The 13,046-nt window shown below is 37.5% G+C and overlaps 1 protein-coding gene across 1 annotated transcript in view; it reads left to right on the forward strand.

The window, feature by feature from the left end:
* Positions 1 to 824: 824 nt before the first annotated feature.
* LOC134654296 (227 kDa spindle- and centromere-associated protein-like) overlaps positions 825 to 13,046 on the forward strand; it is a 108,237-nt gene continuing 96,015 nt past the window's right edge. The window contains exons 1-7 of the mRNA XM_063509762.1: positions 825 to 959; positions 1,234 to 2,295; positions 5,427 to 6,118; positions 7,289 to 7,424; positions 8,251 to 8,394; positions 9,760 to 9,852; positions 12,203 to 12,274. Of these exons, the coding sequence (XP_063365832.1) occupies positions 915 to 959; positions 1,234 to 2,295; positions 5,427 to 6,118; positions 7,289 to 7,424; positions 8,251 to 8,394; positions 9,760 to 9,852; positions 12,203 to 12,274 (2,244 nt within the window). The 5' untranslated portion in view covers positions 825 to 914. The remainder of the gene's footprint in view (positions 960 to 1,233; positions 2,296 to 5,426; positions 6,119 to 7,288; positions 7,425 to 8,250; positions 8,395 to 9,759; positions 9,853 to 12,202; positions 12,275 to 13,046) is intronic.

The raw sequence follows: 13,046 nt of genomic DNA on the forward strand, positions 1-13,046 counted from the left end.
ACCTACTCAAACACACCCAATTTATCAGTAGAAAAAGGCAGGAATTTCAAATTTTCTACTTTGCGCCTACATACTTTTAATATGCCGTGTTTTTTCTACTGACAAAGTTGCTGTGCCAAATATACTTTAGGCTACACCAAAAATATGATTAGCTACTTAATTATAATACCTATAATAGTCGAACAAAATAAGAAAAATATTTCTTATTCAAATTGCCGTTTAGGTGAAACTCTTGGCGCTAAAGTAGCGATTGTTGCGCCAATATAAATAGAATATTGTGTGCATCCAAGGCAGATTACAAATGAAAGTAGGTCACTAGTACCTACTTATGTACTGCTAATTTAATAAAATGTGAACTCGTGCAAGTTATTTGATTTGTATTGTTAGTTAGGTAGTTTCAGTGAGTCGACAGTGGTTTCCTATAACTGTTATTATATTACGATAAACCCTAGACTTAGTCGCTTGAAGAAGTTGTAGTTTTTTCAAATATTCAAATATATTTTTTATTTAATAATTATATTGCGTTAAAAAAACTGTAGGTAAATTCAAACTTGTAAAGAATTTGGTGGGAAAAGCGTTTTGTTAAATGCTTCAGCTAAGGATTGTCAGAATACGTTTTCAAAATCTAGAACAGGTAAGTTATCCCAAAAACATTTTTAAGAATACCATTTAACAATAACGAGAACCCTAAATAAAAATGTTTCCAGGGTTTTAATGGTATAAAGTAAATAACTAAAGGTAATATTCTTTGACGTTAGTATGTTGGTGAAATAGCAGAAACAAAACGCAGAATTTGTTTTTTTTTTTTATAATGGTTCGTTTGTATTTTATTTGAATGAAACGTCGTCTTGACAACCAATTTTAGTGAAGAAAATGAAATTTTCAATTGTTAAATAATATGAATATGTTAAATTATGGGTGATATTCACAAGATTCCACCGCTCACAGCAGAATCCAAGGTAAGCGTTGCATGCAATCGATATAATTTTGCTCTCGATCGTACCCGTGAAAGCGTATCAAACTATCGCGTTGTAGGTTTATATTCGTCGATACGTTAAAAATAGTTCAGAAAATGCATCGCCGCGGTGCCCTACCTGTTCTAGGCCGACCTACTCTCCGTTATCGAGCCGCGAATCCCAGAAAGCTGTTATTACGCAGGTTTCATTCAAGTATTCACCACCGATGGTCATAAATCAGCTCGCCCCATTGATTTTATTTTTGATTTATTTTTAGAACGTTCTTCCGGATGTCGTACATTCTCAACAGATTCCCGCGGAAGGGACCGCGGTAACCGATACAGAAGCATCTCAAATAGATACGCCACACGATGAAACAGGAACTCCACTCATTAAAGAAGATGACAGTCAAACGGAGTCTATATCGGAACACATTCCCTCCAAACTGGAGTATTCCATTACTGAGTCGGATAACGCCGGCGCGACGCAGTCAGGGCTGCTCCAAGTTGGACAGCATGACACAGATCCCTCCCGCAATAGCTCTTTAAACATGCCTGTTCCCTCCCCTAGTGACAACCCTAGCACACAAGACCCCAGCAAAAGCACCTCATGGCCTGAGCCCAAATCAACAGACATTCATCACATAAGTGAAGAAAGTCCAGTGAATTTAGCATCTGAATCCGTATCCAAAGACACTCATGAAACACCACAGGCTGAAGAGAGATCTCAACATGAAAAAACACAAGAATCTCCACGAAGTGACAAATATCTTGACTCGCTTAATGAGGAGACATATCCTAAGTCAAATGCATCTGAGGATGAAAAAGAGGTTGAAAAGCATAGTCATTCTTCTGTGTCACCGCCATTATCATTGTCTGTAGGAGAAGATTCACTAAAACAAGCAAGTTCAGACTCAGAAGAGATTATAAAGTTAGATATCAGAGGTCACGGTGCCCCTAAATTTCCTCTCTCGGCTGCCAAGATTATCTTTGGGCCTCCTCCGGAAGGTAGTCACTTAGTCGACGAAGAAATTCAGCCCTTACCAGTATTCCAGACCCTTATGTCCCCTTTCCTTGTCGGTGCCGGGGAAATGAAGGTTGAGGAGTTATTTGATGAGAAGGAATCTCAAGTGGAAATGGAGAAAGACAGTTTGTCAAGTATAGACAAAATTGAGCAAAGCGACTTGTTAGTAGAGGAGGTTGTTATAGATGATACGAAAGAGAAGTTGCAGGATGAGTCTATGCCCAGTATGCCGCAGCCAAAGTCGTTGGGTGACACCATGTCTTTTAGCACAATGACGACAGACTACAAGACGATATGCGAAGAGTTCCAAGCTAAGGTATGGGATTTGCAAGAACAGTTGGTTGTACTATTCTTGCACTTGGGTGTTTTTATATTCTGTGCTTTGCTCCTGCTTAAACAGTTGGCTTGCCATATGTACACTTTTTTATTTGCGAAAAAGTCACGCCATGTTGATGTGGAATTGTCTTAATAAATTTGTGTGTGTTTAAATGTGTCTATGTTGTAGTTAGTTGGGATAAAAGTATGGGTAAATAAAATAGGTTTTGGGTTAATCTTAAATGACAGGGTTGACCATATTCATTTTACATAATACATATATGTCTTTCCCAAATAAAGAGAAAAGTACAGGTCAAATGAGAAATAGATGTACATGACCTTTGTACATCTATTGACCAGTATTAACTGAGAAATTGCATCAATTTTGTAAAAAAAATAACAGAATGGAAAATGTGAATTTATTTACTGCAGTATATTGTTCGTTTTTTTTAGCATTAGAAATAAGGTAAACAATCTTGATGTGTCTTTTAATTGAAAAACACATTTTAAAAATAAGTTACGGTAAATATGTAACAATTATGAATCTAATACGATCTTTTATAGTCTTCTGCTTTCATAAGTAATAGTTATTGATTTTTAAAAAGTGTTTTTCAATTAAAAGACATGTCAAAATCGCTTACCTTCTTTCAAGTTCTTTTTAATGCTAAATAAATCGAACTATAGTATAAAAGATATATTATGTCAGATTTGTAAAAAAGCTAATTCACATTATTCTGCATGTAACCCATGGGTAAATTTGAATAACTATAGTCATAGATCTAACCAAGGTTTGTAACTTAATTTTATTATGATTAACCAACACTTTATACAGATAAAAGGTATATTAACTTTGCAATTTTATACCATAGGGATAATAATATCCGAATAAATTCCCTGAATGTACATAAGTATATTCAGGGAATTTAAAGGATTCTCCACGGCTTCTTACTTTTCGATTCTATAATAATTTTATAGAATAGAATAGAATAGAATTTGTTTATTGTTATTAAGTAAGGTTCAAAAATGAAGAACCTTTAAATGTGACTTTACATGTTTTAGCTTCATCCCATTTATTCCTTTTTAGAGAATGAATCAAAATATATAAATATATTTATCAAGAAATATAAACAACATAAAGTAACCTAAATAAAATTAAAACTACCTACAAAACTAAAACTACTACTTAAAAAAGGAAAACTAAAAATCTATATCTAAAGAGGGCCCCTGGGGCATAGTACCAAAGATACTGGCAGCATTTCCTCGCTGAATTGCAACGCTTATTCGTTGAGCGAGGAAGCTGCCAGCTCTTTTGTCCCCAGTGACCTCAACCAGCCGTTTGGCCAAATATGTAAATAGATTTTGAACTCCCGGACCCCACGGACCGAGAGTCTCAACACCGAAAGGAATAAAGTTGTAATTGGCGTCGAGACCCCCGTATTTCCGCCTCTTGAGGGTCTCGGCAGCTTCGGCAGCAGCACCCGCTTTCTTGGTAGTACCGTGAAGGTGAGACGGTGCCAGTGTGTCCACGCAGGTCGCGTCCCACATCAACACTCGTCCCATCCTCCACGGAATCAGCGACATACCATCAGGTCTCTTGCCATCGTCCCGAGCTATACCGGCCGGCTCGAGTATCGCAGGCACGTTGACGGTGACAAGAGACCGGCGGATAATGTCATTGAGCGCGGCGTGACGAGACAATCGCCCCGCGCTTCGCTGGCAAGACAGACCATGACGCCCCATCTGATCCACATCACTCCCACAGTGGCATATATGCGGCGCACAGATTGGAACCCCCAGGCGTAGACCAACTGCCACACGGAGGGTGTTTCCGTCTAGATGAGTGCCAGTATTGGGTGAGGGATATGCGTTGAGCCAGTGGCCAGCGTCCCTACAACCAACTGCGATCAAACGAGCGCGTTCAGCTCCTTCGCTGTTATCTAAACATGTGGTATATGTTAATTTCGATAAAGCATCATCCCAGCTCCTCTGTGATTTTAGATTATATGGAGGGTCAATTCCCGGGCATGCAGACAGCCAGGCATTTCTAGCATCGCCCAAGCCTGTGATCTCATAGTTTGTGGGTAAAACCCTTAGGATTTTTCCTACAAGATCAGCAGAGCTATGGACGGACGATAGAAATGCCGGCAGTGAAACGCTAGAGATTTTGCGTAAGCCCAGCCCGCCGTACCGAACGGGTAGAGACGCTTGTAACCACGATTGATCGGATAGCTTTATATTAAGAATACGCTCTAAGGTAGTCCGCTTCATCCCTAGTTTATCAAACACATGATAAACTGGAAAATAACATATTCCATTATACATAATAACTTTACACACAGCTTTAGATACGCATAAAGTAGAAGAGTGTTCTATGTGGTTACAAATGATGTTCACTTTGTATATTACTTAATACCTAGGCAAGTAGGCACAGTACATGGGATCTGAAAGTTTAAAAGAGTAATTTTTTTCTTAATTTTTAAATTATATTTTCATTAATTTAACTGTATAACGTGGGTATTTCGAGTGCACCTACTTTATTTGATCATCAATGATTATAAGTAATTTAAAATAAATAATGTATGAAATTGAGAAAGGTAAGGTTTTAAGAGAATGACTTGCTTTTAAGATAAGATAAAAGATAGTTTATTCAAGTAGGCATAATTACAATGCGCTTATGAACGTCAAATAAAGCTAGGTAGACCGGCTCCAACCCTACACCTCTGTTTTTTAGGATAAACCTTTATGGCATTTGAAATATGTGTACCTAATCATTCATTAAAATCCAATGCCATTGCTCTATCCTCATAAGACCCAGATTCAGTATTTGAATCCTCGGTTAATCATTATTATTAGAAGTCAGATTCGAATTGTATCTCCAGGTCTAAAGAGGAGAGAGGGTCATCTGTTGACATGACAGCCAAAACTCACTATACTGCCTGTAATTAATTCTTACGTTTAAAATTCTAGTCAACTTAACTTTACTCATTCGCAATATGGTTGGATGGTAGAATTGAAACATGTGAAGATAAAACTGTGGTGGTAAAAACAATTGCTAGTGACTTTTGGTCATAACCAGTAAATGTGTGTCGATGTTGCATGCTTCCGTGTCAATGAACGCTTCTGTCCTTTCAGCTTGTGCATTTGGAGTCAGCTATCACGAAGCGAGACGCACTAATCGAGGAACTCACCGTTACCTTACAGCGCTCGATCCGCGAACGGGACGCTCTGGCCCTCGAGAACCAACACCTTTGCCATGAGATGACTCAGCGGGAAAACTCTGAACATGACACCATTAAACAACACCTGTCAGACTATGCTAAATACGAAAGCATGCTCAAAGAAGACACTAAGTATTATTCAGCTTTAATGAGTAGCGGTTCATCAGCTAAAAGCTCAAATGGAGAAAAAGATAATGATCGAGAAGAAATGACGGTCAACTATTCGAAGTCCGACTTGAAATCTGATTCAGATGATTTCCAAGGTTTTGAAACTAAGTTAAATGAAGTTATAAATAAGTTTGATGAGAGTATTGAAGAGAATTTAAGGAATAAGATCAGAGAGAGTCTTATTCAAGTTTTATGTGATGAAATAGCTCGGATTAGGATAGAATCTGATACTGATGTTAAAGAATTAGAGACACAGTTACGACAGGACAAGCATGCTTTCAATGTGGAGACGAGGCGTTTGAGGGAGCTGCTAGCTTCTGTCAAAGCTGGTGATGCTGATATTGAAGAGTTGAGAGAGGAGCTCGACCGCAAACATGAGAAAGAGATGGAGAATCTCAGGATGTATTTCGAGAAGAAATGCTCGGACATGGAGAGAAGGTATGTTTGTCTTTTTATACACTTGCTGAAGTTATAAAGTGCAGTATACCTGTCACACACATTTTGAATAATTCTGTAAAAAATGTACCTACATGACGAAGATCTCCCCTAATTTGTTGTTGGTAGTTATTTATTGAACTTCAAAACAAAAGATATTTTGAAATATTAATGATAGATAATGGCATACTAATGATTCGTAGTGAATATCACCATGAAATACGAGTTAAAAGTATTGCATGTCAATAGCGGTTCAAAATCGTACAACGTATAACGTACCTATAGACAAAAAATGTACCTATAGATAGTATAGCTAATCATTAAAGTACCCAAATGCAATAAAAATTATATCCAATAGTGCCTTCATGCAATCCTATGCTCATTATTATGTAATCTGCTTAGTTACCAACGGCAATACATACATATTGATCTAATATCACGCTTTTCTACAACTCGGTCATAAAATGTGTCTCCCTATCGCTTCAGTTAAAGAAATACAATTCTAATCACGAAGGTCCAAAGTTCAAAACCGCGTGTAATTTTGTACTTCAAGGGCAGGTTATTTTTAAACCAAGGTTTAACCCCAGTTAGGAGTTAGGTTTAATAAATAAAACCTAGGTGTTCTAAATTACTTGCTTGGAAATTATAATTAATGTTTCTTTTTTTCTGCCAAGGCCAATGCTGGAAAGAAGGTGAGGAATTCTATCGATTACTTACTCATTATTATTTAAATTAGTATACTGCTGACTTAAATAGTAAAACGGTAGCTTTGTATGGTTTTAAAATGTTACTTAATTAGCTATTTGTATGCGCTATGCGCGGATCGGGACACGAAATGATGTGTACAGTCACCTGCAATAATATTTTACACAACGAATGCCGCAAAAATATCTGACACGATTTTATTTGTAGAGCCATAAGAGCATGTCAAATATTTTTGCGGCCTTCGAAGAGTAACATAACAATTTGAAGCATGTTATAACAATTTGATCCTTCTTGCTTAAATATTAAGGTCGTTCAGTATCGAAAGTACAGTCATCAGATATATCGGAGCGGCCAAGGTGCTCACAAATATCTGAACACGCCTCTATTGTCAAGACGATCGAGTGCGCGCTCAACTATTGTGAACACCATGTGACGATTTATTGATTAGTAAGTGGTTAACTGTGATAGCTACTCGGAGGAGGTGTACCGCGGGCGCTTGTGCGCGTCGCCGCAGTCCGCGTCGTCGCTGGAGGCGCCCAACGAGGCGGGCGACGGACTGCGCAGGAGGACCAGGAGCGCCGACCTGCCGTCGCTCACCAGCGAGGTATACTAGTGTAAGGCCTGAGTGGACGCTCGCTCGGCGGGGCGTGCGGCGTGGCTGTGGGCTCACGCGTGACGTGAGCAGCGTGCACTAAGGCCGCTCCTATACGTGCGCATTTGTTTACCATGCACGCCGCACGCCCCGCCCCGCTGCACGCACAACTCGAGCGTCCTGTCAGGCCTTACACAATTACTGTTAAATGCCATTTTTACCCAACCTGGAGCGGAGACACTTTGCTCGCAGTTCGCGTGCCAAAATCTTATCTTAACCCTTTTACGAGTAATTCTTGTATATATATTTATATGTATGAAGGGTACACGGAAAGAACATGTCTAGTCACTTTTTTCGGAAAAGGAGATTTTTATCTCAAAATGTAGAGCTTTTAATGAACTATTAGTTCTGTTTTTTGCTAACACTGTATAATATATGTAACACAACGTTTTTTTTTAGTTAAAAACGGAGTCACGGAGTTAACATACCTACATTTTGACATTGTTTCAAATTTTAAAATCGCGATTACTCAAAAAGTTACTAAAGTGACTAAACCATGTTCTTTCCGTGTACCCTTTATATATTTCGGGAATCTCGGAATCGGCTCTATCGATTTCAATGAAATCTGCTACATGGGGTTTTTCGGGGACTTAAAATTGATCTAGCTAGGTCTTATCTATCCTCTAGCTGCCCAGAGACCTATAAAAAGGTCTCCTGTTCCATTCTAATTTGAACTTTGTGTTGACAAAATAGAATTTAATTTTGCTTGGCAAGGTTTGACGTATGGGCGGCTAGAGGCTATGAACCATTTTCTAATCGGACTATCTCCTACTTCCAGATGCCGCCGCTAGAGTTCGCGGTGAAGCAGGCGAACAGACGGGCAGACATACAACAACTAGAGGATGTAAAGGCTGAGCACGCGGCGCTAGTGAAAGAGATGCAAGATCAGTACCGACTCACCGTCACTGCTTTACAAGAACAGGTCAGTACATCTATTTAACTACACAAACGGGTCTACCGCGGTACAGTTTCATTGTTAGGGTTCCGTAGCCAAATGGCAAAAAACGGAACCCTTATAGATTCGTCTCGTCTGTCTGTCTGTCCGTCTGTCTGTCCGTCCGTATGTCACAGCCACTTTTCTCCGAAACTATAAGAACTATACTGTTGAAACTTGGTAAGTAGATGTATTCTGTGAACCGCATTAAGATTTTCACACAAAAATAGAAAAAAAACAATAAATTTTTGGGGTTCCCCATACTTCGAACTGAAACTCAAAAATTTTTTTTTCATCAAACCCATACGTGTGGGGTATCTATGGATAGGTCTTCAAAAATGATATTGACGTTTCTAATGTCATTTTTTTCTAAACTGAATAGTTTGCGCGAGAGACACTTCCAAAGTGGCAAAATGTGTGTCCCCCCCCCCCTGTAACTTCTAAAATAAGAGAATGATAAAACTAAAAAAAATATATGATGTACATTACCATGTAAACTTCCACCGAAAATTGGTTTGAACGAGATCTAGTAAGTAGTTTTTTTTTATACGTCATAAATCGCCTAAATACGGAACCCTTCATGGGCGAGTCCGACTCGCACTTGGCCGCTTTTTTTTACCTTAAATTCCGAATGAAACTATATCGCGGTAGACCCGTTTGTGTAATTAAATGTGTGTACAAAACGCGAGAGTTTAAAGTGTTCAAAATTACAAATGGCATTAAGGTATTCTCTACCAGTCAACCATTGGGTAAAACAGAAAACTTGTACTTAATCAGGCGTAGCTCCGCGATTTCGTCGCGTCGCAACAAGTACCTACAAGTACATCCGTCCCACACCAATTTTGGTGGCTAGCCATAGGCCGCACGTGGCGGCTGCGCCACCTAGCGGTCATATCTGTCGTAATCGTAACAGACGCGTTTTGTTAGAGAGTGAATCTTCTGTACCTATAGTTCGTTTTTTTAGCATTAGAAAGAAGGTAAGCGATCTTGACATATCTTTTAATTGAAAAACGCTTTTAAAAAATTAGTAACTATTACTTACGAAAGCAGAAGAATATAAATGATCGTATTAGATTAATAATTGTTACATATTTGCCGTGACTTATTTTTAAAACGTGTTTTTCAATTAAAAGGCACATCAAGATTGTTTACCTTTTTTCTAATGCTAAAAAAACGATATATAGTACTATTATTTATTCTGTGACTTAGTGCAAGATTGCAGACGACGAGAAGAAATATGAAACACAAATCAGGTTATTCTAAACAATATTCAAATTATACACGTACACATATAAAAGTTAAAGAAATATATAATATAATATTACTAATTTATTTATAATTATTTTTCAACAGATCAACCAGTTAAAAGCGCACGTGCAAACCGCCGAGAACACAGAATCGAACGTCTCGCTCTATCAGCAAGATATAGATTTGGAGCTAGAAAAGGTAAGCAATACAACAGTACAACTTGGCTATATACCCAACTGGTTCTGTAAAACAGTGTCCAGATTTTTATGAGAATATTTCTGTAGTATTTAAGGCCGGTACAGACGGACTGCACCCCGACTGCAACTTGTATGGGAACTGCACGCCAACTGCAACGTCGGCGTCCAGTTCCCATACAAGTTGCAGTCGGGGTGCAGTCCGTCTGTATCAGCCTTTAATAATAACCAAACTAAAATGTGTTTTGAATTCAGTTGGGTTATACCAAGTTATTTTGGTGTTGTAAATAATACATTAAAATGAGTGTGTTAACATTCTAGCTCATAAGTCATAATGTATAAAGAAGAGCAATGCAAAAATATATTTTACGTCACCCTAGATTAGACCCCGCTACGCGAGGAGAAAATCTCACTTCCCGGCCAAGGCAAGACGTAAAACTTTAGACAAACCACGGGCGGTAATTCGTAAAGCCCCAGATCGCATATTTATGGCCCTCACCTTCGGTTCGGTCCACAAACACCTGCGATCCTCGCGGGTGCAAGTTGTGCTAGAGGTGCTGGAGCATTCACGAATTAACCTCCCTAGGCATGTAATACAATTGTATACAATTGTTTAGAAATTTAATACAATATTTGTATTTTAATGCTCTTTATTAGTTTACTGTCAAAATAAAAAAAAATGTATGAAAGTGATTTACCCAGTATTTTATTACTGTCTTATTTTCAATACTTTGCATGATGGGTGAAACATTTGGTGATTTGAAGATTGGTTTCTAAATTTCAACGTCATCAAAAGGTGTCTGTCATACGTCATTTGGATATGGCAATTCATTTTCCATTCCAATCTTACTTTACCTGATCATGAAAAGTTATTATGGTTGGACAGAGAGATCAGAATATTTGCAGCAATGCTACTTTTTAAGGTATCACATTAGTAAAAACATATATGTATCTGCCTTTGTCCAACATCTTGTCGCAACTACCGCGATTGGCTACTTTCCTACTAGTCAAATCAGCTTCTTTTTTAGAACTGGCAAAACGATTTTCTAATATGGAATTTATATGAAAACGTGTGTAGTGACGTCACGGTCAACTCACCTACTATTTAAAAATAACTGCCATCTATGTTTTTCTAATAATTATCTGGTGCTATATTTCGTGCACGGTGTGAAATAATTTATTTTAAGTAGAGGAAAGTACCTACCCAATTATGTCAAACGCTGCAAGACATCTTAGACGTGCTAATACTGCGAATAATGATTCTGTATATATAGAATGCTTTTGTATGTGACTTTCTCAGTCAAAATGTACCATTTAATTTGCTTGATAAAAGGACGTTACTGATGTAAAGAACACAATTCGTCCTTGAGCACAAACACAGTGGTACTCTTTGCTTGAAAACGGTAAAAACTGTATATATTTTACGAGTAAAGCTATGTAAACTGTAATGTGCACACCTCATATACTTGATACCGTTAATAATAACTTCCACAAAATGTAGCATCGAGCAAAGCACTGATCTTATAATCTTTCATGTCAACTACAAACACACCTATGATGTATTCGATTGGTTCCCAAAATTTTGCTTCAGTAAATAACTTTGCTAGCTTGCTTTATACTAATCATTTAAATCTATAAATATGAAACCGTGTTTAGTACCTTGTCTGATGTTTTATTGCCTAGGAGTCCTAGGACTAAGTGAACAAAAACAAACAACTTAATTAAAACAGAACTTCCGTGGGACACTGACATATTACGTGACATGACGTGTTTATTTACATAGTATAAAACAAAGTTGATTCCTGCTGTCTCTGTCCCTATGTATGCTTAGATCTTTAAAACTACGCAACGGATTTTGATGCGGTTTAATAGAGTGATTCAAGAGGAAGGTTTATGTATAATTTGTTAACCCGTGCGAAGCCGGGGCGGGTCGCTAGTATTCAATATATAACTTTAAAAAAATACATAACAAATATAATGACAAGAAAATCTATCATTTCTTTTTTTTTTAAGTATTAAATTTCCGTCTTATTCTTCATCAGTCCGTTATTTAAAACATACACACTTTGAAATGAGTAAAAAGTGCGTATAAGTTTCAAAAGATGGCGCGCTTAACAAAACACGACACCGTAAACAACTGCAATAGTTCCCATAAATAGATAAATTTGCCTTTTATTGTACTTGTATTTTTGCAAGACTTATGTTAAAATTAAAACTCGACTTGGTACTAAACTCGCAGCCCTCAAAATTTTGGGAACGGACTCTCAACCCTCTCCCCACGCAACAAGGTTGTAAATACAATATCTGTCTTTTGCATGGATTGCACTAACCGTGTGCTACTAACGGTCGTAAAGGACGCCAAGTTCGAGAAGCGACTCGAGGAGGCCAAGCAGGAAGTTATACAGCATCTACAGGAGCAAATACAGGTACGTACATGTACAAGTGTCATACAGTAATTTTAAGTAAGTTACATCTTGTTTCTGAAATTTGTGGCACCCAAAATTTGACCCAACGTAGTTTCGGAATGTACAAACAGCAACCATCTTAATAATGGTTGTTAAAGGTCAAGTCGTGGGCCATGGGGTCCAAATAAGTAAATAAATGAATTAAAACCCAAAACGTGCGTACTAAACGAAAGATATATTTTTCCAAGAAGACAGTTGACAGGACAACTTTTTAAATGTTGCTATACAGACTAAAACTCCATTCTGCAACATATTCCGCCAACAGAAAATAACATAACTAGGCACAAATCAATACCTTATTCAATATTAAATCACATTTTACATTAGCTTCTTGTATACTTGTATTACATAGATCAATATCTAGAGTGGACTGTAATCTTTTAAGGTTTGTGAAATTGAAATTAATATAACTCTTATTAAAACTAATAAGTTGCTATGTAAGCAAGTTCACAAGATTGCTATGAAAGTAGTTATGAAACAGTATGTAAAAACATAATATAAGACACATTTTATGGAACTAAATGAACATCTTATAAATTCTATGCGAACAGCATCAACACATAGTACATGACTACCTACTTACAGTTATAAATTAAGTATCAGTTCAATTTAGTAGGACAATTAGCCATAATACTTAAATAAAATATTAAAATACAATGTTATGACATTTTTTAACACAACCTATTCATCTAAAGGCAGTATACACACTTTAGTAATAGAAGTTGTATGAACT

Source organism: Cydia amplana, chromosome 14 (genome assembly GCF_948474715.1).
Source record: "Cydia amplana chromosome 14, ilCydAmpl1.1, whole genome shotgun sequence".
Lineage (NCBI taxonomy): Eukaryota > Metazoa > Arthropoda > Insecta > Lepidoptera > Tortricidae > Cydia > Cydia amplana.